The sequence below is a fragment of the Pantherophis guttatus genome, chromosome 4 (genome assembly GCF_059756535.1).
Source record: "Pantherophis guttatus breed Tessera chromosome 4, ASM5975653v1, whole genome shotgun sequence".
NCBI lineage: Eukaryota > Metazoa > Chordata > Lepidosauria > Squamata > Colubridae > Pantherophis > Pantherophis guttatus.
The window spans coordinates 48216978-48241650 of record NC_142066.1 but is presented as its reverse complement, the minus strand read 5'-3'; the positions used below and the strand labels follow the sequence as shown (position 1 = coordinate 48241650).

At 35.6% G+C, this 24673-nt stretch overlaps 1 protein-coding gene across 2 annotated transcripts in view; it reads left to right on the top strand.

Moving 5' to 3' along the window:
• The first annotated feature begins 444 nt into the window (after positions 1-444).
• The window catches only part of SRCIN1 (SRC kinase signaling inhibitor 1), a 305422-nt gene continuing 281193 nt past the window's right edge, over positions 445-24673 (top strand). The window contains exon 1 of one of the 2 annotated variants that reach the window (XM_034415636.2): positions 445-723. In XM_034415636.2, the coding sequence (XP_034271527.2) occupies positions 702-723 (22 nt within the window). In that variant the 5' untranslated portion in view covers positions 445-701. Of the gene's footprint in view, positions 757-24673 lie in introns of both variants that reach the window. The other variant, XM_034415638.3, reaches the window with a different exon arrangement.

The window sequence follows — 24673 nt, the reverse complement described above, 5'->3', positions numbered from 1 at the left end:
GCTATGTCTTGAAGAATATGTCAACAAAATAAGTATTGTAAATGATTTGGTAGATAGATTCACAGCTGTGCTACATAGTAGAATGCTAATCTGATGGTCCTAGGTTCCAAGCCCTATCTCAATTTATTAAACTAAAGAAAGAAAATATTCATACTTATTACAGTTTTAGAGTTCTTCTTTCTGCAAGGCAGAAATAGAAACATAAGATAAATGAAAGAGGGAGTAAAAAAATTGCAGATAGTCTTTGTGTGTGACCACATGGTTGTGTTGCCTCCACTGGACCTACCAGAATACAGCAATAATTATGCACCAACCTGGTATTATCATTTACTGTTATTATGGTATCCTCCTGGCATTTATGCTAGACACCCATCTTTGATTAAAAGGTAGGGGCCTTTAAGAGGGGGAGAAAAGAAAAAAGAGAGAGGGTGTCTTCCCCTAGCACATTAATCTATCATGAGCTAATGTGTTTTGCCCATTCCTTTCCTTTGTACTATCTCCGAGGCTCTCTCGCGCGCACGGGTACACGCAGACACACACACACACACACACACACACACACAAACACTCGCGCTCTCTTCTTGCACTTCTGCCACCGATCTCTGCTGGTTGACTGGGCCTGAGTCAGTCGGCAAGAGAAAGAAAGACAAACGGGCAGACAGACCAACGAAGACAGACAGAGGAACAAAGCCGAGACCACGATGGGAAATACACCATCTCAAGGCATGTCAATGTTCATCCATTCTTAAGTAGCAGGTATTTTTTTTATTGGTGTTTTTTTTTTAATCCTTCCTTTCTCTTTCCCAACCTGCCGATTCTGTAGGATGCTCTTGCTGCTAGGGTGATGCTGTTAGCAGCTAGTGTTAGTCTTTGCTTCAAATCTCAACATACGAATTAGGCATTATTCTTTTTGATAAGGAAAAGGGGGTGTGGTGGGTAGGAGAAGCTCGTTTCTCTCCCCCCCCCTCCTCAGCTTGTGATGGGGAAATAAGGTAGAATTCTACAACATCTCTGATTTAAGTGTGAACTGGGGAGGAAAAGATGTTAAGGTACATCAGAGTTGTTGAGCGTCCACTGTTTTCTTTGGGTCTGTATATTCCTCCACCCTGTTGTTGTCAAGGCTGCTGAGCTCCAAGGAGATTAAGTAGCTACAGAACCTATTGTCCTAGCAATATAGATTGGAAAAGAACTGGGGATGTGGGGGTGGGGGTGGGTGGGGGGAGGAAAGGATAGGTCTCCTTAGATGTTTGAGTTCAATTGTTAAGATTTTAACCACCTGGCTTAATTTGCACTTAAGATTTACCGGGATGCTCTCAGTTTGTAAATGGTTGCCTTGCTATTTTCCCTCTTTCCTTCCACACCCACTTAATTTCTCATGAAGAGTAAGGCTGTTGCTGGCCTGGTTTGTTAAATGATGGAAACAAAGAAGCTTAGGGAAGAGAAAGTAAGTGAGTGAGAGAAGAAAGGAAGGAAGGAAGGAAGGAAAAAAGAAAGAAAGAAAGAAAGAAAGAAAGAAAGAAAGAAAGAAAGAAAGAAAGAAAGAAAGAAAGAAAGAAGAGAGGTTATGGCTCAAAGAGGAAGGGTGTGTGTATGTGCATGTGTGTTTCAATAGCATAAATGATTGCAGGGAGGAAAAATCTTCAGATTTCAGGTGTCACTAAGCAGCCCCCCCCCTCAGGAGGGGAGGAATGGTTACAGCAGTCAGAACATTCCTTCAAACCCACCCCCCCAATTGATACAACTTACAGATGTGGGAGAGGAGGAGAATGCCCTGATTTTTGTGTTCACCTTTAATGAACATCAATTGCCTGTGGAATGATGAATGGTTAAGATGAAGATGGTTTATGCACAATGCAACTTGTGTGCATGTATGAACCTATCTGAAATGTTTGGTTAGCCATGATTATTTTATTTGTCCAGTAAGCCTCCCTCCTCCCTCCCTCCCTCCCTCTCTTTCTGTGTGTGTGTGTGTGTGTGTGTGTGTGTGTGTGTGTGTGTGTGTGTGTGTTTGGGTGTATGCTTGCTTCAAAAAGTGGCAGCTTGAGAAACAGGTCTAATATCTGATAAGAGAAATAATGGGATGGACAGTTACTTGATATTAAGGTCAAAGATATCCCATATGGGCGAACTATTTAATTAGTTAATTGTCTTGAATGGCAAAAATTCAGGAGCACTTTCCTCTGGTCCATAACTATCTTGCAGAAGAAATGGATATTGCCTTGCACTTTTTAGAGGAAATAACTCCCCTGCTGAATGAAATTCCCTTGCACATGAGGAGCACAGTGTGAGAGCGTTCAGATCTTTATTGTGCCCAAAATAGATTCAGCTGTAAAAAAAGAATGATCTGCATTAAAAATAAATATGCAGGCAGCTTTTTAATAACCTCATTTGTAGTGTTGTGCTATTCAGCATATATCAAGGTTTGGTGTGAGTGGGATTTAAAATACATTTCTGCAACAGAAAAAGCTTGAATTCATCTTCTTTTGAGGGCTCCAAAAATTAGAAGAAATTTGCATGGGAGGCAAAAATCTAGCAGAGAGTTTCTGTTTTATTATGGTTATGGGCTATCCTTGAAAGAAGCAACAGAAAAAAATCATGATGTTGCTATTTCTTCCTTGTATGTGTGTGGTTTGGCCTGTAACCAGGGTTGTCCACTCTGAAAAAGTTTTGTATTTTGCCATTCCCAGCTGTGATTGTCCTTTTCAAATGTGTAGTTCAATCTATTGGCACTAGGGAAATTTGAAAATAAAGAGGGGCTAAAGCCCTAAATGGATCAATTATGCTACCAAAACTCCAAGTTGGGGTTAGAAATGCAAATAATTATCATTCAGAATTTGTTTAGCTTGTAGAAAATGATAAAGGTGCAGGGAAATTTTCCTTTATTTAAATGTAGAATCCTGAGGAGTACTGAATGACACAGAATTTTATTTATCTCAGTTTATCTCTTCTGTAAAAAGGAAAGAATAGATTCATAAGGTATAGGTCACAAACAGAGAAAGCAGCAGTGAAGCAGATGACAACAAAAATACTCATTTTTAAAGCAATTGTTCATAATTGCTGTTCTAAAAAAGATAATATGTTTTACTTTATATACACACACACATAAATATGCATACATGTACATATACATATAAATGCAGATGCACATAAAATTTAGAATTCTTCACCATTGTAAATCATTTTTCAAATAGCAGATCAAAGCACAGGAAACAGGCACTCAGTATATGCTAATCAAGGTATTCTACTGTCAAAATTCAAATGAATGTAAAATTGTAGACTAGAATATATTTCTGCGTGTTTGTTGTGGTTTAAAATAGTTCTTCCTACCTGATGCTGTTTAGGTGTATTGTACTATGAATTCTAAAATCCCCAGCTGCAGGTTTGTTATAGTCTAGCACAATTGGAGAGCAGAAAATTGGATACAGTTGCATAAGAATATGGTGGAAAAAAAGCTAGAGGTGAGGTACTGACATTGGAAATAGTTAGGAAGACAGTGTCAGTTGTTGGATTAGGGGTGGTAATATGTTCCAAATCAAGAAACAGATCTTGAATGCAGTTAGCATTCAGTATGCTGACTGGAGCATACAGTCCAGTCAGCTGAAACCTATGATTTAGCAGGCTGCCCAACAGTACAGCAAGGTATAGGGTGGTGGAGATTAACTAGACGCTGAAGGTAAATCAACAAGAATAGTTGGCAGTAAGGCTTAAAAAAGAAAGGATAGAAGCCATAAAAGACTAGAAGTCATATATGCCAAGGGTGGAAAGACTGGTTATGTGCCATCAAGTTGGTATCAACTGTTGGCAACTATATACATAGACTTCATAATGATCTGCCCCTACCTGGTTCTTCAGGTCTTCCAAAAGTGTATTCTTGGTGCTCTCTGAGCTTGCTTGTTTTCTTGGAGATGTTTCATTACCCTAATTGGGTAATATCATCAATGTTAGCACTTACGTTGTTACCTAGCTTGGTTAATGAAATATCTGCAAGAAATCAAGTGACCTCAAAGAGCACCAAGGACCCCTCAGTTCAACCCTGAGCTACAAATATTCTCCTTTATTAAAAGTGTATCCATTTCTTTGTAATAAATTAATTTCACTACTAGCAAAATTTTCTTCTCTTTCCTTCCACTTTCCCCCCAGCAGTAGAGCCTTTTCCTTTTTCATTACTTCTTTACATACCGTAATATGTCAACGTAGGATAATTTGTTGATTCGTGCCTCTACTGAGAACTCTGGGTTGGTTTATTTGATGATTCATTTGTTTGTTTTTCTGGCTGTCCATGGTATTCTCATGAGTCTTCTCCAACTTCAAAGTTCAAAAATGTCAATATTCTTCCTATCCTTTTCTTCAAAGTCCAAAGGAGAGAGAGAGGAGATGAATAGAGAATAGAGTGAGAATGCAGAATGAAGAAGAATGCAAGAAAGAAGGGGCAGTCTTCCTAAGACATAGGAATTATATGCTTCATTAAATAATATTGCTTTAAACTTTAATGCTCCAAAATGCTTTATCACAATAGTCTTAAACCAACACAGTAGAAAAACCCTAAATGGGGAAGGGGATTGTGACCTAAGTAAATAGGTTGCATAAGTCCAATCATATAGTTTGTATTTGAGATGAGATTCAAACTAGGATGTGAACTATTTCACAATACTAGCCATGCTATTTTCATTTTGGGGACTTTGGATTTTTAGGCTACCCAATGAAAGTGAAGTAGATCTGAACTAGATTAAGCTGGCCTGTAAAGGATGTTAATATTACAAAAAATGCTGTAGCCTGAAAACATGTGCTATGTAATACACAAAATCCAGAAGAATAGGAAAATAAAGTAGCAGTGGACTGCTTTGTTTATTAGAACAGGCATTATTTTTGTCTTGCTCATTGGGACATTGGCAGGGGATTAACTTGGAGTTGGTCAATAAGGATAGTTACCTAGCAACCTTTAGAAAAAGGGGGGAGGTAGTTGGAAATATGAAAAAGAAAAGAACTACTTGTGCTGACACAGACCTAAGCACCAACTTGGGGTGGCCCATAAAGCAGTTCTGATCAGGATATTCTCAAGCCTACAGTTTGAAAAACAACAAAGGAAAAGAGGTGTATTCTTGGATTCTACATCCCACCTCTCTTTTATTTTGTTTGATGGAGGGAGTCATACTGACACCCAAACTCTTCCTTTCAACTCTTCCCTTCCTACTGATCAGCTTAATATGTTCCATTAAGGACTTTTCAGAAATGATTTCAAGTTCTTAACACTTCACTGGTCAACAGATTAACAGAATTGGAATGGACCTTGTAGGTTATCTAGTCCAACACCCCCCCCCACTCAAGCAGGAGACCCTACACCATTTCTGACAAATGGCAGTCCAATCTCTTCTTGAAAGTCTCAAGTGATGAAGCTCCCGCAACCTCCGAATCATTGAGTTTCCTTGATACTCATTCAAACTACAATAATTATACACGATGGAATTATTCCCTTTAAAGTTATGCCAGTGTATTGCTTATTTTCTTAATTCTGTTACACAGAATATATTGATTAAAAGTTCTAAATACATAGTAAAGTTATCCCCTTATAATGCTAATTCCTAGTTACAAAAACTTATTCAGGTTCTTTCTCCCCTTGGTTTGTTAATTTGAGATAAAGAAGTCAGCACTCTTAATTTAAAGAACGATACTGGATGAATAAAATTTTGGTTTTGGAATTTTGTTTGACTCCAGACAGAGATAATCATTTCATTAAAAGAACAGCCAACTTTTAAGGGTTCTGCATGTCTATCTGACTCATTGCCTTTTCATTTCTACCCTCTGGGAATTAGGATTGCCATCTTTACAATATCTTTTATTGGCAACCTACCAACCTTGCTTTTCCTCATCCATCTTTTTCTTTGTAGTTCAAAGTTATATCTTCAGTTGAATCATGCGGTGTCATGCTGACACTATCAGCTGCACTTGGATAATGAAGTTGGATAACCCTATGCCTGTTCTTGTGCGGGGAAATCCAATGATACCCATCGTATTCTACCTTTATGGCACTTTTCTTTATGTTGTTGTGTCTAAGACATTCAGGAGATCATAATTTATCTTGGCTTAGTTCAAGCCATTTTCTGAAACTCCTTTTGAATGGTCATATAAAATACGAGGCCAGACAACTCAGACATCTGCAATCCCCCTGGAAAAGTCAACTTGTCTTGCATGTCTGTGTCTGTATGAAGCCAAATGTAGAAAAGCCATTCTTTGTGCTTATTTCTCACAATGGCTTCTTTATAGTAGCAGCATTTTTTATTTTTTTTTTAGAAAAAGGACCTTTGGGAGCTTAGTGATACAACAGCCATAGCCTCCTTGCTGAGAAGACAACCGGTTCCAGTCAGCTGCAGCAGCCAAGGCTTCTGTGGAGCTAATCGTGGTACCAGGCGTCAAACCAAATAGCTGTAGAAAAGAAGCCTGTTGTAAGAGGAAAGGTTGCTCCAAGACCAAAAAGGGCAAAATTTGCTAAATAAAAATGAAGCAATCTGAGATTTACGTGTGGAAATGGTTTCTTCTTCTTCTTCTTCTTTTTTGCTGCATATTGATTTGTATTGTGCAGGTGTTGCTGGAGACAGGCCTGTCCTCCCCAAACAGCTTCTCTCCCAGTGTAGGCATCTAAGGAATAGAGAAACAAATACCGTATTTTTTGGAGTATAAGACGCACAGGAGTATAAGACGCACCTACCTTTTTTGATGAGGAAAAGAAGAAAAAGAAATCTCCCCCTGCCTCTGAGCAATTTTGCCTCATTGCAGCAAACAGCAAACAGCCTGCTTTACTTTCATTTTCGTTTTCAGCATAGCCTGATTAGCACAAGGAAAAAAAAATCTGCTCCAGCAATTTACCTCTTTGCAGCAAGCAGCAGAGCCCTGCGCAAAATAGCTGAGTGTCGGGTGGCCGATCCAATCAACTTGTGCTAATTAGGCTGTGCTGAAGCTGAAAGGAGCTGTTTTTTCTTGCTGTTTGCTTGCAAGGAGGTAACTGCTGCAAAGCAGAGGCCAAAGGGTGGGGGCCAGTGGGTGGGCAGAGCTACATTCGGTGTATAAGACGCATCTAAATTTTCATCCCCATTTAGGGGGAAAAAAGGTGCGTTTTATAATCCGAAAAATACGGTAAATTTTATTCATAAAGAAGGGCAGCCTATGACTGTCTATGGCATCATACAAAGAGGTTACAACTAGAGAGGCTACCTTAAATTTTAAGGTGTTGTTATATTTATCCTGATTTCTCCAACCACTTGAGATGCAGTGGCTATTTACCAGAGAGGAACTTTTAATTGGTGGCATCTTGGTTCACATTAGATGCACCTCCTAGAGAAGCTCATTTTATTTTTTCTAGCACTAGGGGCAAATCCTTTCCCTTGTTTATTAAAATGGTGGTTGATCTAGTTTATTGCAATTATTTTCATAGTTATTTATATATTTGCTGCTCTTAGCTTAAATTAATATAAGGTTGTTTAACGCTGTAGTCCTTGGTTTATGGCCACAACTGAGCCCAGAATTTATGTTGCTAAGAAGAAATTTGTTAAATGAGTTTTGCCCCATTTTACGACTTTTCTTGGCATATTTGTTAAATGAATCATTGCAATTGTTAAGCGAATCTGGTTTCCCCATTGACTTTGCTTGTCAGAAGGTCAAAAGAGGATCACATAACCCTGGGACACTGCAACCGTCATAAATATGAGTCAGTTGTCAAGCATCTGAATGTAAATCATGTGACCCTGGGGATGCTGCAAAGGTTGTAAGTGTGAAAAATGGACATAAGTCACTTTTTTCAGTGCCATTGTAACTTGGAACGGCCACTAAATGAACAGTTGTAAGTCAAAGATTATTTGAAAGATAGGTTATAAGTATAACTTCTAAATTATTATTTAGAGATTAGATTGGCCTTCACTTTTACACTCTTTCGCAAGGATCTGAAGATCTGGTTTTGCCAATGGGCCTGGGGAACCCAGAGTGGGATGGAGCCAGTGGTGGTTCACACTGGTACACACTGGTTCACAAGAACCGATAGTAAAAATTTGTAGTAGTTTGGAGAACCGGTAATAACATAGGCTGGCCCCCGAACCGGTATCCGGCCCGAAAAAATGCTTTTAAAAGTAAAAAAAAAAAAAAAAAGTTGGCCACACCCAGGCAGTCACATTACCCCCTCACCGAGCCATGCCCACAAAATAAGCCGCGCCCACAGAACTGGTAGTAAAAAAAATTAGAACCCACCCCTGGATGGAGCCCATTAAGTGGCTTATCTGATTGATTGATTGTTGTCGCCAGGAGCACGGGGGAGGGTTTATTGTTTTGATTGTTTATATATTGAATTTTTATTTTTGTAAGCTGCCCAGAGTCACTGAGAGTTAGTGGACAGCCATATAAATGTCCATCCATCCATCAATCAATCAAGCAACCAACCAACCAATCAATCAAGCTTGCTTGGAATAATTCTTTTTCCAAAAATAGCCCAGATATCAAGCCATTTATTAGCCTCCAAATTATACTTTTGTGTCAGAAGCTTACTTAAAAGAATCAGCCAGTGACATCACCATTGTCCAAGTGATGCCCAGTTGGGGGATCAAGCTCCAAGTTAAGTCTCCAACTAAATTTTCACTCCCCACGTGAACTTAGAAGAAAAACTTGTAGACAATGTTTATTTGTTTACTTCTAGTTAGTTTACTTTATTGAATAGCCCTTGGGCTCATATCAAAATGCAGAGTTCTCGACATATATTATTACTAAAATCTGATAAAAAAAACAATTTAAAATGGAATTGAATAAAATACAATTTAAAATGAAATTGGAATAAAATAGTTTACTACTAATATTTACTATAAGCAATTATGAAGTCATATTTATTAGCACCATCCATCAACAGAAGGGATATACATTATAGCCAGTTTGGTCTAGTGATTAAAGCACTGGGCTAGAAATCCCGCCTTAGCCATGAAGCCAGTTGGATGATCTTGTGCCAATCACTCTCATTCCAACTCATTCCAACTCACCTCATAGGGTTCTTGTTGTGGGGAGAAATAGGATATATGGTGGAGAAAATAGGATATATGCTGGATATATTTGCTGTCTTGAATTATTTGTAAAAATAATAAAGGCATGATAGCAATAACACTTAGACCTATATACTGCTTCATAGTGCTTTTACAGCCCTCTCTAAGCGGTTCTACAGAATCAGCATATTTCCGCCAACAATCTGGGTCTTCATTTTACACACCTCAGAAGGATGGAAGGCTGAGTCAACCCTGAGCTGGTGAGATTTGAACTGCTTAACTGCAGCTAGCAGTCAGCTAAGTTGCCTGAACTCTAACCACTGCGCCACCTCGGCTCTATGTTACAAAAAGAGGTGGGGTACAATAAATAAATAAAACAACCAATGAAAACACTATAAAACAATACTTGACATGAAAGGCAATAGAAACATGTTTTTAATTCCTATTTATTGTTCCACATAAAATGAATGTGGCCTTTTTAAGGCTTTATGCCATCCGATATTCTGGAGTGTATCAGTGTCACAGAAATACATTATTTCAAAATTCATGTGTAAATAACAGAAGCAGAGTACAATAAAAATGACCTTTTCAAAACATTTGTTTAATAAAAATATTGAATCACAAGCTAGTTTCACCAGCTTCTTGTATTATATGGATTTATATAAAGCCGTTGATTTTCTGAAAGTCCAATTGGAATGACACAGAATGTCCTAGAGAACTACTTCAGCTTCAGGTAAACAAGTGTTTTGGATGAGTCACTTGAGAAAAATCTTGAGAGAATCTTTTTGTGAGTGTGCCTGAAATAAGGCTCTCAAATCTTCCGATATCTCCTGCCTTCAAATGATTTCATACCATTTGTTAAGCCATAAATCATTGTTTGTGTACCAGAGGGTGAATAGGTTTGCGCAAATACTCCAATGTAAAACCAAGCAAGCCATGTTAATGCACAGTTCAACTAATATAATTATATCTAACTGCAATAGTCTTCCCGTATTCTTATGAACAAAGTTGCTTGCTTCTATCATGGAATATATTATTAATTAATAGGGTCTAATATTCTGAGGATCTCTCTTTTTCTTCCTTTAACAATAGCTTATAAAATTTAATTATTTTAAATTCCTGTTTAAGTGTATTTCATTTTCTTTCCAGAATAAATGAAGTGGCAAGGAGCTTGAGGTTTAGATCAGACTTTCCCAGACAAAGACCATCGAAGTGTCTAGGATCATGACTTCCATCATCAATAGCCTTCTAACCTCCATGAGGTTAGCTTAATGAGTTCTAGCTTAATGAGCTAGAACTCATTAAGTTAAGGAAGTCTTGCTTAAATAAATGTGCATTGTCTTTGTGGTTTGAGCACTATTGAAAATGTGCAAATAGTACCTATTCAAATTCAAAATATTCTATTTCCTTTCACTCATTATGATGGATAATGATGGGAGAAGACCTCTAAAGTTTCAGACTAAAGTTTTTCTTGCCTTAGCTGGAAAGGCCAGAAACTGAACCTGGGATAAAATAATCAGGCAGATATGGGTGTAGTTTTTCTACATAAGACATGCAGGTAGACCTTGTATTACAACGATAATTGGGAATTGGAAATCTGTTTCTAAATTGATATAGTGATAAGTCAAGGCACCCATGTGACTGGAAGTAATTTCTTGGCCTTTTTCACAATGGTCATTAAACGAATGCTGTAGTTGTTAAGTGAACACCATGGTCGTTAAGTGCATCCATGTAGCAAAAAGTATAGCTAACCACAGTCACATGATTATGGAACTCCATGACCAATTGTAAAGCTGACCATGACTATGTGACCATAGGGCCAGAGGAGAATGGCATGACTATTTATGACAACTAGGGGTGCTTTATTTTTTGGTTGTTTAAGTGCATGATTCATGCTACAAATATCTGATTTAAGTCATGAAACTTTAATAAAATAGCAGATTAAAATATACATCCTAATTTATGTATTGAAATGATATAGCAGTTGTTAGAAATAATTTCCATGTTTAATTGTTACATTTTCTATGGTAAAAAAATTAAATAAAAATATGATTTGAAAATTTCAAACCACTGGTTACTGTACTGCTTATTGAAGCTTCCAGGTTCAATAGTTGTAAGCAGATTCAGGTGGAATCAATATCAGAGTTAGAGACATGATACCATAAAGAATTCAATTGCTAGTCACAGAAGATATTACGCTAATTGAATAAATGGATTCTTAAATTCATATGTTTAGTTGTGCCTACACTATTTTTTAAATTAAATATAAAAGAAAAATACTTTAAATACTGATTTTCATTCTATTGATACCCACTTATCCAGCTGCCAGTATCAAGAAAGTGGATCCCAGTGGTGGGATTCAAGTATACTTTTTGTCTATACTTTTTCCTCTTTTTTCAGAAGATTGCTTCAGAGGTGACAAAGCACATAGTGGCAAGTACAATCAGATCTTCAATCCACTGAATAAATGGAGTCATACATTTTCCAAAGCTGCAACATCAGCCTTTTAACTATAGTAAAGGCATGACAATTCCATTTACATTTTCTAGTTGTCGATTTGCACTCAGAACCAGTGATGGCATTCAAGTAATTTAACAACCGGTTCTCTGCCCCAATGGTTTCTTCCAACAACCAGTTTGCCAAACTGCTCAGAAAGTTAACAACCGGCTCTCCCGAAGTGGTGGGAACTGGCTGAATCCCACCACTGCTCAGAACTTCTTTTCATTGAAGGAAATAATAAAAAACACATGCAATTATTTTAATATTTTTTTAAAAAAAATCCTAATTTATTAATATTGCCATAAAAGTATTATTTAAAAAAACAGGATGCAAATTATTAAAAGAAAAATGAATAAGTTAAGGCATTTCTTAATCACATTGCATTCCATAGATTTTGTTGAGTTTTCTGGGGATACATTTGGAAAACAAGATGGATGAAAAGGTCACAGTTTTAATAATATAGGCTCTGTGAATGAATATATGTTTGAAAGCACATTATTTCAGCTCTTGCAGACTTCATGGTGAATAGAGAAAAGTAAAGGATTTTCTAAAATATAGGATCCAATCTAGTACCGTAAATATTACTTTTTTTAAATAATGTCACCTAATTCTTGTATAGTTCCTTAATACAATATTATTTTTAATGTATTTTATTGCTTTTTAATTAATAATGAAAAAGCAAATTAGCAAAGCACAAATATAATAATAATGGGGACGCATACACTCTCATAGAGAAGAGGGAAAAACATTAAAAGAGCTTTGACAAAAAAGTAAAAAAATACTACAAAGGAAAAAAACAGTATGTCATAGTAAACAATTATAATCCTATAATTGTTTATATATAGCACTTTTATATATTAATGCAAATAATAGTCAAGTACACATATGTATCTTTTTAAATCTATAATACTCTATTTTTTATATAAATGAGTCCTATATTTCATTATGTTTGTCTTTACAAATCTATGTCTATAGGCAAACCTCATGTAAATTGTTCAGTTATCAGATTCCATGCACTAGCTATATAATTCAAAAGAATATTATCTCCTATTAGCTATTGTGACACAACAATACAATACAATACAATACAATACAATACAATACAATACAATACAATACAATACAATACAATACACTTCTTTCTGGCAAAACCTGGCAAATATAGGACATTGTAAAAATATATCCTTATTACATCTCCGACCAAATGCTGTTTTTGCTAGTCCTTTTCTATGCAAACAGAATTGAGTCTAATAAATTCTAAATATTGTTTCTTGTTGTATAAATCATAATTTGAAGTACATCAACACCCTTGCTTTAGAAGACACTTTCCCAATTGCCCAATGCCTATGCAATATAGGAATTATATAGCATATATTTCTATGTTTCACTAATTTCTTTGCATGTGCAGATCAAATTGACTTAACAAGGGTAGAGTTGTTTATTTTAGTTTTAAAGATTTAACCTTTAAATCCTGCTGGTCCAAATAATTGTTAACACATTTTGTAATTATAAATATTATTAGGTTATATCTGATAGATGATTTTGTCTCTTAATGCAGAGTATGTTAAAAAATCTTCATCATCTATCAGTTGGTCCAATGTCAATATCCCTACTTCCTTCCTTTTTTTTCATATCCCTATCTTTTCCACAATTTTTAAAGTTGGGCTTCCCCAACCATACAGTCAATTTAGCATGGGAAAAACTCTTGTTTATTATATATTTTTATTAGACATTTCATTCCATAGTTTTCTAATTGACATAACTGAATCCATAGATTCCACTGAATCAGTCCAACTGATCCCACTGTCTATCCAACCAAGGGTGTTATATAGGTACTGTATATTCCAAAATTACTGAAATCAATTGGCTTTCAGTATTTAATACTTGACAATCAGTAAGCATGATGATATAAAGTAACTCCAGATTTGGAAAATCAAAACCTCCCTCATTAACTGGTAAATGCATTTTCTGTAAAAATAAAAATAAAAACTCCTATAGAAATTTTCTAAATTCATTTTGTGGAAATATTTGTAGAAACTGGAATTGCTCTCAAAATATTAATTAATCTGGCAAGAATATTGATTTTGAGCATTCACCCTTCCCTAGAGGCTAAAGTTTAATGACTCTATCAATATGTGAAAAAACAATATATATCTTTACTACATGCTATTGAGTTTAATCTTTTGAATTCAGTGCAAATATGGAATTCATATTCCTTAAATGGATGGATAACACAATTTTCACCTATTAACATCAATTCTGATTTGGATCAATTAATAGAGTAACCTGCCAGTTTGCTAAAGGCATCTATCTATTGATCCAAATCAATAGTGGGATAGAATACTTCTATTTTTATTCAAGTCCATTAGATCTGATGGATCTAGTACGCTTAACCTAATGTTGGTTCTTGTTTGCCTAGTTTTTATAAACTCTCCTTGATCATTTTAATAATAAATTATATCACTTGCTGTGATCTATTCACTAACACCTTGTTAAAGGTTTTGTATCAACATTAATCAACGGGATTAGGCAGCAGTGAAATGTACTTACCTTCACTACCAATTCCGAAATGTGAGTGCGTGGCTCTTGTGCACATGTACAGAGAGTCAAAAATGGGATGTAATGATGTCCCGGTGGATGGGTGGAGCCTCCCGATGCTAGCCGTACTGGTTTGTGTGAGCCAGATAGATTTGGCTGGATTTCACCACTGAGATTAGGTGATAACAAGTATTCTGTGTAAGCATATATTAAGGTATAACCTTAATAAAAGTGTAGTTAAAAGCTGGTGATAAAATTCCCTTATTAAATATATCTTCATACATCAACAAGGTTTTGGCACCAAAAGAGGGTATTTTTATACCCTCAATAGGGAATCAATCTAATCTTGCACTCTCCATTTTAAAATTTAATTATTTAATCTTTCTCTCAGATAATGGAGCAAATGCAGGTTGTTTTGTGTATATTTAAATGTGGTAAATTAATTTTATTTAATAAAACAGAATATAATTCTTTATTGGCCAAGTGTGATTGGACACACAAGGAATTTGTCTTTGGTGCATATGTTCTCACTGTACATAAAAGGAAAAAAAAGAAAAAAATACATTCATCAAGAATCATAAGATACAACACTAAGTGATCGTCATAGGTTACTAATAAGCAATCAAATCATACTAGGAAACTAACAGAATAATATAAAAAATAAAAATACAAGCATCATGGTTATAGTCATAAGTGGGAAGAGATAGGCAATAGGAAGTATGAGAAGAATAATAGTAATACATATTAGTAAATAGTTTGACAGTGGTGTTGGAATTAGTTGTTTAGCAGAGTGATGGCATTCGGGAAAAAACTGTTCTTGTGTCTATTGTTCTGATGTGCAGTGCCCTATAGCATCGTTTTGAGGATAGACGTTGAAACAATGTGATGTGAGGGGTCTGTAAATATTTTCACAGCCCTCTTTTTGACTCGTGCAGTATATAGGTCCTCAATGGAAGGCAGGTTGGTAGCAATTGTTTTTTCTGCAGTTCTAATTATCCTCTGAAGTCTGTGTCTGTCTTGTTGGGTTGCAGAACCAAACTAGACAGTTATAGAGGTGCAGATGACAGACTCAATAATTTCTCTGTAGAACTGAATCAGCAGCTCCTTGGGCAATTTGAGCTTTCTGAATTGGCGCAGAAAGAACATTCTTTGTTGTGCTTTTTTGATTATGTTTTTGATGTTAGGTGTCCATTTTAAGTCTTGAGATATGATAGAACCTAGAAACTTGAAAGTCTCTACGGTTGATACTGTGTTGTCTAGTATTGTAAGAGATGGTAGTATAGGAGGGTTTCTCCTAAAATCTACCACTATCTCTATGGTTTTGAGTGTATTTAGTTCAAGATTGTTCCAGTTGCACCACAAGGCTAGTTGTTCAACCTCCCGTCTGTATGCAGTTTTGTCATCTCGAATGAGACCAATCACTGTTGTATCATCTGCAAACTTCAGTACTTTAACAGAGGAATCTTTTGAGATGCAGTCATTGGTATATAGAGAGAAGAGAAGTGGAGAAAGCACACAGCTCTGGAGGGCTCCTATGCTAATTGCACAGGTATCTGATGTGATTTTGCCTAGCTTCACCTGTTGCTTCCTGTCTGTATCTGGAATGATGGTATTGAATGCTGAACTGAAGTCTATAAAGAGGACCCTTGCATAGGTCTTCGGAGATTCAAGGTGTTGGAGGATGTAGTGCAGAGTCATATTAACAGCATCATCTCTCAATCTATTTGCTTGGTAGGCAAATTGCAAGAGGTCTAACAACAGATCTATGATGATTTTCAGGTGGGCCAGCACTAGCCTTTCAAAGGTTTTCATAACTACAGATGTTGCAGAAACCGATCTGAAGTTGTTCAGTTACTTGATGGAATGTTTCTTCGGCACGGGAATGATAGTAGAACATTTGAAGCAAGAAGGAACATAGCACATCTCTAGTGATTTATTAAAGATGTAGGTGAAGATGGGGACCAGTTGGTCAGCACAGGCTTTTAAGCAAGAAGGAGTTATCTTTTCTGGGCCTGGTGCTTTTCCTGACTTTTGTTTGTGAAATAGACCTTGCACCTCTTTTTCTGTAATCACCAGAGATGGTGGGCCCAATGGGATGGAGTCAGATATATATAGAAATAATAAAAAATATAAAAAGTCAGAATGTTATAAAATGATATCATTCGATAAATTATCTGATTTACTATACATTTCTGAATAAAATTTTAAAAAATTACAATTTATATCCATTGAAGTTTTTTATATTTCATTTATTTCACCTCTAATAATTGGAATCATTGCTTTATCTTTATTTTGTGATCTGGCGAGATCCGGCCATGAATGGCGTGAATGAGTTTTTAATGTTTTTAATGTTTTTAATTTTTCAATGTTTTTTTATAATTATTTTTTAAAATGTATTGTGAGCCGCCCTGAGTCTTTGGAGAGGGGTGGTATATAAATTTAATTAATTAAATTAAATTAAATTTTATTTTAAGGAGTTAGACAAGATCTTAGTGGGTCTTTCGTTGCCTTCCCAGTATCTGCCTAAACATGTAAGCATAAATTCTTTTTACTATGGTATTATATTAATTAATACATATTTCTTTTTCTGCATTTTTCTGTATAAAAGTAATTGTGCTGATAAATGTTTCAATTCATCCTTCAAATTATTTTTCCTTTAATTTTTAGTGTTTTTGTATGATACATAATCAATAATTCTTCTTCAAATATACACTTTATGTTTCCTATTCAAAAAATTGGGCACTTGATATTTCTGAATTTAAATCAAAATATTGTGAAGTCTCCATCCATATTTGTTGAACAAATTCATTATCATTCAATAAAGAAACATTAACATATCAATTTCTTGATACCTAATAGGTTTCTGAAATATATATTTCAATGGATTTCAGGATACACAACAAACATTCATATTACATCTCCAAATTTGGTGATATAAGAATGATAATATTAAGAAATAATCAAGCATAAAAAAAAATTGTGGTGCACATTTGACTGAAATGTATATTCTCCTTTAGTTACATACATTAAATGCCAGGGATTTATTAAATTCTATTTTTCCATATAAATTGTTTCCCTTATTGGTGTTTGAGATTTTCTTTTCTTTTCTTTTTATATTTCTATCAAGCTCAGGATCCAAAATTTCTTTTTATTATCAATTTATCATAAATATACTCATCTAGGTGCTGAAAACACTAATAAAATATGAGAATTTAAATTTTGACCAGAAACATTAACCATAACTATTGCAATCTCTGCTATTTTAGAGTAGTACATAAATTTAAATATCAGCATTTGCATCAAAAATACCTTGCTGTACATCAATTAGAAATTGATGTACCAAAATGCCCACTCATTTAAGTTTTATCAAAGTATTTATTTATTATTTATTTATTGGTTTGATTTATATGCCGCCCTTCTCCGGAGACTCAGGGCGGCTTACAATGCGTTAAGCAATAGCCTTCATATTTTTGTATATACCTGCTTAGTAGGGCTTTCGGCTCACTCCAAACGGTGTTCTTTTTTATACAAAGTCAGCTTATTGCCCCCACAAACCGGGTCCTCATTTTACCTACCTCGAAAGGATGGAAGGCTGAGTCAACCTTGAGCCTGGTGAGATTTGAACTTGCAGTAATTGCAGGCAGCTGGTGTTACATAACAGCACTTTAGTCTGCTGCGCCACCAAGGCTCATTTGTGAGGTAAACCTGTCTCACCCAGTCCTTTATTAACGGAGATTTATCCTACTCTGTTAAGTGAGTCTCCTGCAGATAAGCAAGTTCTCCTCCTCTCCTTCTCCTCCTCCTCCTCCAGTTCCACCACCACCACCATTGTTAATTGATGTGTGCGAAACAATATCTGCCTTTAATAAATATGGTAAGATTACATTTTGTTTTTTAAATTGTAACCTGTTTACATTAAGACTAACTTCATAAATTTTTATTTTGACCCACTTTTCCAATCCCAATTGATTTTATGACCTGTGCCATTAAACAAATATATATTTAAATACTTTACCTATTTACTAATATTGCTGATAGATATAGAACCTATATAAAGACTCAGTTTAGCACTCAAATACCATTCTATTACATAAAGAGGGAATCTATATTTAAAATGAAAAAAAATGAAAAAACGTGATTGTGTACATAAAAATAAAAGATTAAGCAATATTATTAGAAATTAAAAAGAATCTCTCTCTCACACACACAGATGTACTGTACAGTAAATAAAAAAACACAGACATTTGTGACTTTCTAAAAAGAATGGCATGGTAATTTAATTTCTCTTCTTATATTGAAAATTTCAAAACAGTTTCAAACATTGCTACTATAGTTAGTTCTGTAATACAATGTTGATTGTATCTTTTTTTTTTTTAAAGGAAATATGCCATTTTTCCTTGTAGCCCATGTCATTTGCAACTCCTGGATTGGATTAGAAGACATTCAAGGTCCCTTCAAACTTTGTTAGTCTGCTATTCATATTCATATCCTTCTCAAAACACTAAATTTCTCTCACATATTTCTTTTTTCATATTTTTCTTATTTTGTATAAGGACTTAGACCAGTTTCTCAACCTTGGCAATTTTAAGATGTGTGGACTTCAACTCTCAAAATTCCCCACCTAGCATGACTTTGATGTTGGTATATAAATGGATTAAAAGGATAAATGAATAAACTATTATATAGTGAAGAGTACTTGCTGACAAATGATGAGGTGTAAAATTTAAAAGTTCCCAATTATTGATTCACTCTGAGAGTAGACCTGCAGCTTGAGTGCTGTAGAGTGAGGGAGTTTATATCAAGCTGTAATGAGCAATTAACAAGCAATTCCTTGAAGTGGACAAGGCAGATCCTTTTTACACACACTAATTCAGTTCTTTTGAAATTTGGAATAATTCAACTTTTAGCATGCCAAACACCTCCCCCACCCCATCCCTTTCCTTTTTTACCAATTTGAGGCAGCCATGAATAACAAATACTCTTTTGTTTTGTGCTTTCTCTTGTTGTGTACTCTAATGAATGAAATAGAATGCTATGGACAGCCATTTTAGAAGCCTGGAAATATATTCCTTTTTTAAAAAAGGACTCTCTGTATTTATTTGTGAGTTAGACTATCTCCTTGTAGAAACTGGGGAATAGATTAATTTGCTTACAACTTTTAGGAAAGAAAGAACACTAGTTTTCTTTATTGAATTTCAGAACTATGTTATAGGCATGTCTCAGTTTAATTGGGACTAGATGGGGACAGACCCATAGCACAACTGATCCAGAAGCAGTTTCTATTACACACTTAATGAGTAGTGACAACATTATGATGGTGGGACTCGAATCAAAAGTAGGCAGGATGGTTGGAAGAGGGCCAGATAAGGAGGAACACTGAAAGAAGGAACAAGGCCAAGTGGCTAAGGCCAGAGTTGACACCATACAAGGAATATATTGCATTTTTCTAGTAATTCAAATATTTTCAAAGCACTACTAAGATTAATTTAAAAAAGAAGAGAAGGCTGTATTGTAAATAGATTTGACATTTTGGCTGAATACACAAACAGTGGTATTAGTTGTAGGGAAATGTTTTATTGCATTTATTTATATCTTAGTTATATTAGATGGACTTGAACAGTCCCAGGAAGTATCTGAAGGGAACCAGATTGCTTTTTCTTATAAATTAAACACTCTAAACCAGTGATGGAGAACTGTTTAGACACCGAGTAGCCAAACTCTGCACATGTGCATGCCCAAACTGAAAGGTGTACATGCCCGCATGTGTGGACATGCATGCATGCATGGGCATGTATGAACATGCATGTGCAGATGTGCGCATGTGCAGCAGAGACCCGAAGACCAACACCGGCAGCGTGGCAAGAGGTAAGATCTTATTCTTTTGTGAGCTTCTGTTTCATTGCAGGGAAACAGAATTTCACGAAAGAAACGCCATGGAGATCGACCTGGGGTGATAGTGCGTGTCCCAGCAGAGAGGGCTCTGTGTGCCATAGGTTTGCCATCACGGTTCTAAACAGATGGTTCAAATCTTTGGCTGCCTACAAGTTAGTTGACTCCTGTCAATTGCCTGAACTAGTCCCTGCAGTTTAGGAATGACAGGGTTTTATTTATTTATATGATTTATAGAGTTGTCAATCCCACACAAGTGACCCTGGCAGTTTATGTAAGTGATGAGCTGGTAGAGCCTAGGGATGGAGTCAAGAGATCGCTCAGATTAAGACAAAAAAAAAGTAATTATATGGAAATTCCCAACTGGGTGTCAACTTTGGAAATGTATCCTCATCCAAATTTTACTAAATTAGGGGGGTTTGTCACCTATAAAGATATTCTGAATGAGAGAGGAGAATTGAAAGCGAGAAACATTTTAAAGGAAGAAGGAATTGAATTGGAATCCAAATACAATCTAAATGTAGCAAAGACAAAAAGGAATGGGGTATAAAGCAAGAATTATCACAATTAGATAAGATTTTATTAAGCAGGGAGGGCAAGACCATAAGTAAATTATATTGCTATTTATTGGAACAAGACATGATTGAGGAACAAGTCAAAGAAACGATGATTATTTGGAGTAAATATTTTGGTCAGAGTATTGATTTGGACAATTGGCAGACTCTCTGGGAAAAAATTTAATTTTTTTTTTTAAATTAGCAACTTCATATAAGGAAAATTTATATAAGATGTTTTATAGGTGGCACCTCCCCCCACAAGATTAGCACGAATCAATAAGGGAAATTCTTCAGCATGTTGGAAGGTAGGTCGGGGAACTTCTATCATATGTGGTGGGAATGCCCAAAGGCAAAGAAATATTGTAATCTGATAAAGAGTTGGTTGGAAGAAATTTTGTTAATAAACATAGAAGTCAAACCAGAATTTTTCCTTTTGGGAATGACAGAGGGCAAATACAAGAAAGACATAAATCATCTACTACTGCATATACCTACAGCGGCACGGATAGCCTTCATGCAGAAATGGAAAGAGAAAGATACCCCAACTGAAGAGGAAATACTACTAAAAATTTTCAACTGCCCAGAAATGGATAGACTCACCTTGGAACTCAAGGATAAAAGCAAAACATTGTACTATAAAATCTGGGCAAAATTCTATGAATGGTTAGATAAAAGGAGGATAGTCGAGACAAATGTGTAGTGTTAGACTAGAATTATATACGTTATTATAGATAAATATGTATGTGAATTGTATAGATAGGTATATGTAGGTATAGATATGTATAATTGTATAGGAATAAGGTATAAATGACTATTATTATACTATGTTTAAATAACGTATAAGGTGTAAGGAATATATTATTATATTATCATTAGTATATTATGCATTAACTTAAAGTGTTGGAAGATGCTTGGGACCAGTGATGTCATATCTATGTCCAATGGTTTTAATTTTGAACTACTAATAAAAGAGAGAGAGAGAGAGAGAGAGAGAGAGAGAGCGCTCAGCCTAGAATCCAAATGTGCCTACAAATCTCCAAGTCCAGGCCCCACTTGAATTCAGTTAACTTTTATCGAGCAACAAAATAGTGCTGACTATTAATTGAACTGTATAGGCTTGAGCAATAAATCCTCTGAAGTAGAACTTATGTATGATCCTGATTCTTCATATCCGACAAGGATTAAAAACAGCCGCCCCCCCCATAACCTATAACCCCAGACACTCAAAGACAAATAACTCCACTCACACAGAGAAAAAAACACATTGACAACAGCAGAACTCTTCCAGCTTTTCATCTCTGTTGTGAACTAACAGCTGGGAAAAGGCTCCATTCTGAAGCCTTGTAAGACACATAACAAATGTCATTAAGAGTTCTCCAGTTCCTGGCTGATCCTGACATAATTTGTACTGCTTCCACAGCTGTAATTGTAAACTTTGTCCTTGGTGACTCTAGTGTTTGAATTGTTTGAAATACTTCAGATTATTTGAAATGTTAACTTTTTGTTAACATTTGGATCTAGAAGTTCTTAAATCCTGAAATCTCATTTTGACTGTAGAAATTATATAGCAACATCTTGTATCTATATGTCTCCCTAGTATACCCCCTGGACTGACCTTTATTTTTTATTTTAATAACAAAGGCTTTGTGACTCTGTGCAGTCATTGGTTTGCTCCCTCCTGAAGCATCTTCTGAAATAGAAAGTAGTTGTAGCTTGACTTTTTAGGATTATTAGAAGACGCTCTTTTGCATTTCCAATGTTGTACTTTCTGTCATGTCAAGGTCCCAAATGACTTCTGAGGTCTGATTGTGTTTGTGGAAGTAAAAAACAATTAGCAGCTGAATATTATCAATCTAGTTTAGGAACAAGGCTGTGTGGATTTTGCAGTCCTAGAAAATTTCACAGCAGGATTCCTACACAAAATAAGAATAATTTTGCAGATGCCCAGGCTTTAGGAACTCATAGCCATACCACTCAATCCCCTTTAGTGGTAGGGCTGTTCCAGCAATTTTCTATGCTGTCTGTAAGTTGCAACATTATTTAAACTGGAACTTTTAGATCATACCTGGGTATTTTATGGCCTATGGGCCACATTTGGCCCTTTGACTATCCCTGCTTGGCCTGCAGCAGCGACTATAAGAGGCAGCAGTGGGGGATGGCGGTGGCAGGAGGGAGGTGACAGCAGCCCTCACAATGGTCCCAGTTTCTAATATGGCCCCCTTAGGAAAATTAATTGCCCACTCCTGTTTTAGATATGGGTCTTTGTTGGGTCTTGCAAAATCCTCTTTAAAGCATTATCAAATGAATGAGATTTGTGATTGGCCTCCCTAACACCAGTATTTGCATATTGTGTAGAAAGCTACGAATATTATGAGAACAGCCATGCCAAGGAGACTCTATTTAACCCTTTTCTCCTGATAAATGTCCCACAGAAGATACCTTCATTGCAGGGATGGGATGAGATGGGCTTGGAATATATACTAGAACTCTCTTCTCTGATTATTGTTTTAGGGGGGAAACCTTGGATAGGAATGTGCTTGTAGCATAGATAGTTATTATGCAACTGATAATTTGTCTCTTGGGATTTCTTGAAAAAGGAAATATTCCAGAGCAACTTCACAGAATTACAAATTCTAAAAAATTTTTGAGCAATCATGATGGTTATAGCAATTGCCATTTATTTAGAATTTTATTACAACAAATAGTTCTATATTGAGTTCCCATGCAATAATATCATTGTGGCACTACAAAGATTAAAATAAAGTAACAAAATCATAATAATATAAGCCATGAAGACACTGATTAAAATACTAGACATTACTTATATTTAAAAGACAAAATGAGAAAACTTTGATGTAGATTTTTCTACAAGCAAAGATCATGAAGGGAATTCCATAATTTGGGTATGATGAATGCCAATAAAGATGGTTTCTGAAAGCAACTGTGCCCTCAAAAGCTTCTGCAGATCTTACCAACTGTATATAATAATAAATAGACTAACAGTTCTGCAATGAACAGAGTCTAAACCAATTTGGTCTTTAAAGGTTAAAAGCAGCTTCTTAAATTGGGCCAAAAAACAATAAGTAACCATTGCTGCTTCTTCAATATTTAAGAAATATTGAAGCAGCAATTGGCAAACTTACTGCCAGATTTTTCCTAATCATAATGTTCAAGTACTCTATAAAGTAGAAATATGTAGAGCACATGTGTAGTAACTGATGTATAAATAATTATGCTCACATCAGTACAGCTCAGGAAAACAGAATACGTAGAGAAATGCAGGTAAAACAGAATGATTTGTTGAAGGCTGATAACTTAATTGGATTGGGATAGAATTTGCAGGATTTGAAATGTGTCATGTCAAAAGTCAAAAGAGCAAGACTTTGGGGCAATCCAATCACCTGAAACACTAGACAGATGTACAGCAGTCAAAGTTGGGGAATGCAGAGGTTAAGCAAGAGTTTTAACTAAGCTTTTAACTAAGACATTGCTAAGTGGAGTAACAAAGCATGAGAGCACAAAGAGTCAATATCAATTCAATACCAGATTCCTTTTTAAAATAAATTCTATTAAAAGTTTTATAAAGAATATTAAAGCTAACACAAACTAAAAAAGGGAGGGAGGGAGGGAAGGAGAGAGAAAGAAAGAAAGGGGTGGAAAGAAATAATAAAAAAGAAAAAGCTTCCAATTTCCTCTGCAACCAACATAATACAATTACAAAATTGTTTCTTTCTTTATGATTAGAAAAAGGTTTAGTTCTATTATATAATTTTTTCTCTAATCATCAAAACCACAAATCATAAGTCCATTTTTTTTTCATTTCAAGCAAAAAGTCCTTAAGAGGTCTCTAGCCAGCCATAAATATAGATATTGTTTTATGTAAATAGATTTCTTATAATTAATTGGGATTACCCTGTACTGTTGAACAGTATCAGAGAACAAACCCCATGAGTGAGAATTAGTGTTGTGGTGTCTTTGCTTTGATTTACTGAGTGATCTACTGTATTTCAGACATCATTACATTAGAGAGGGTCCAGATATATTTTACTAGAAGAGTACTCAAATCTTCTGATCGAAATAACATTCCCTATACCACCAGGCTTGAAATTTTAGGTCTGGATAGCCTCAAACTACGCTGTCTATGTTCCAACCTATGCCTTAGTTCATAAGATTATTTACCAG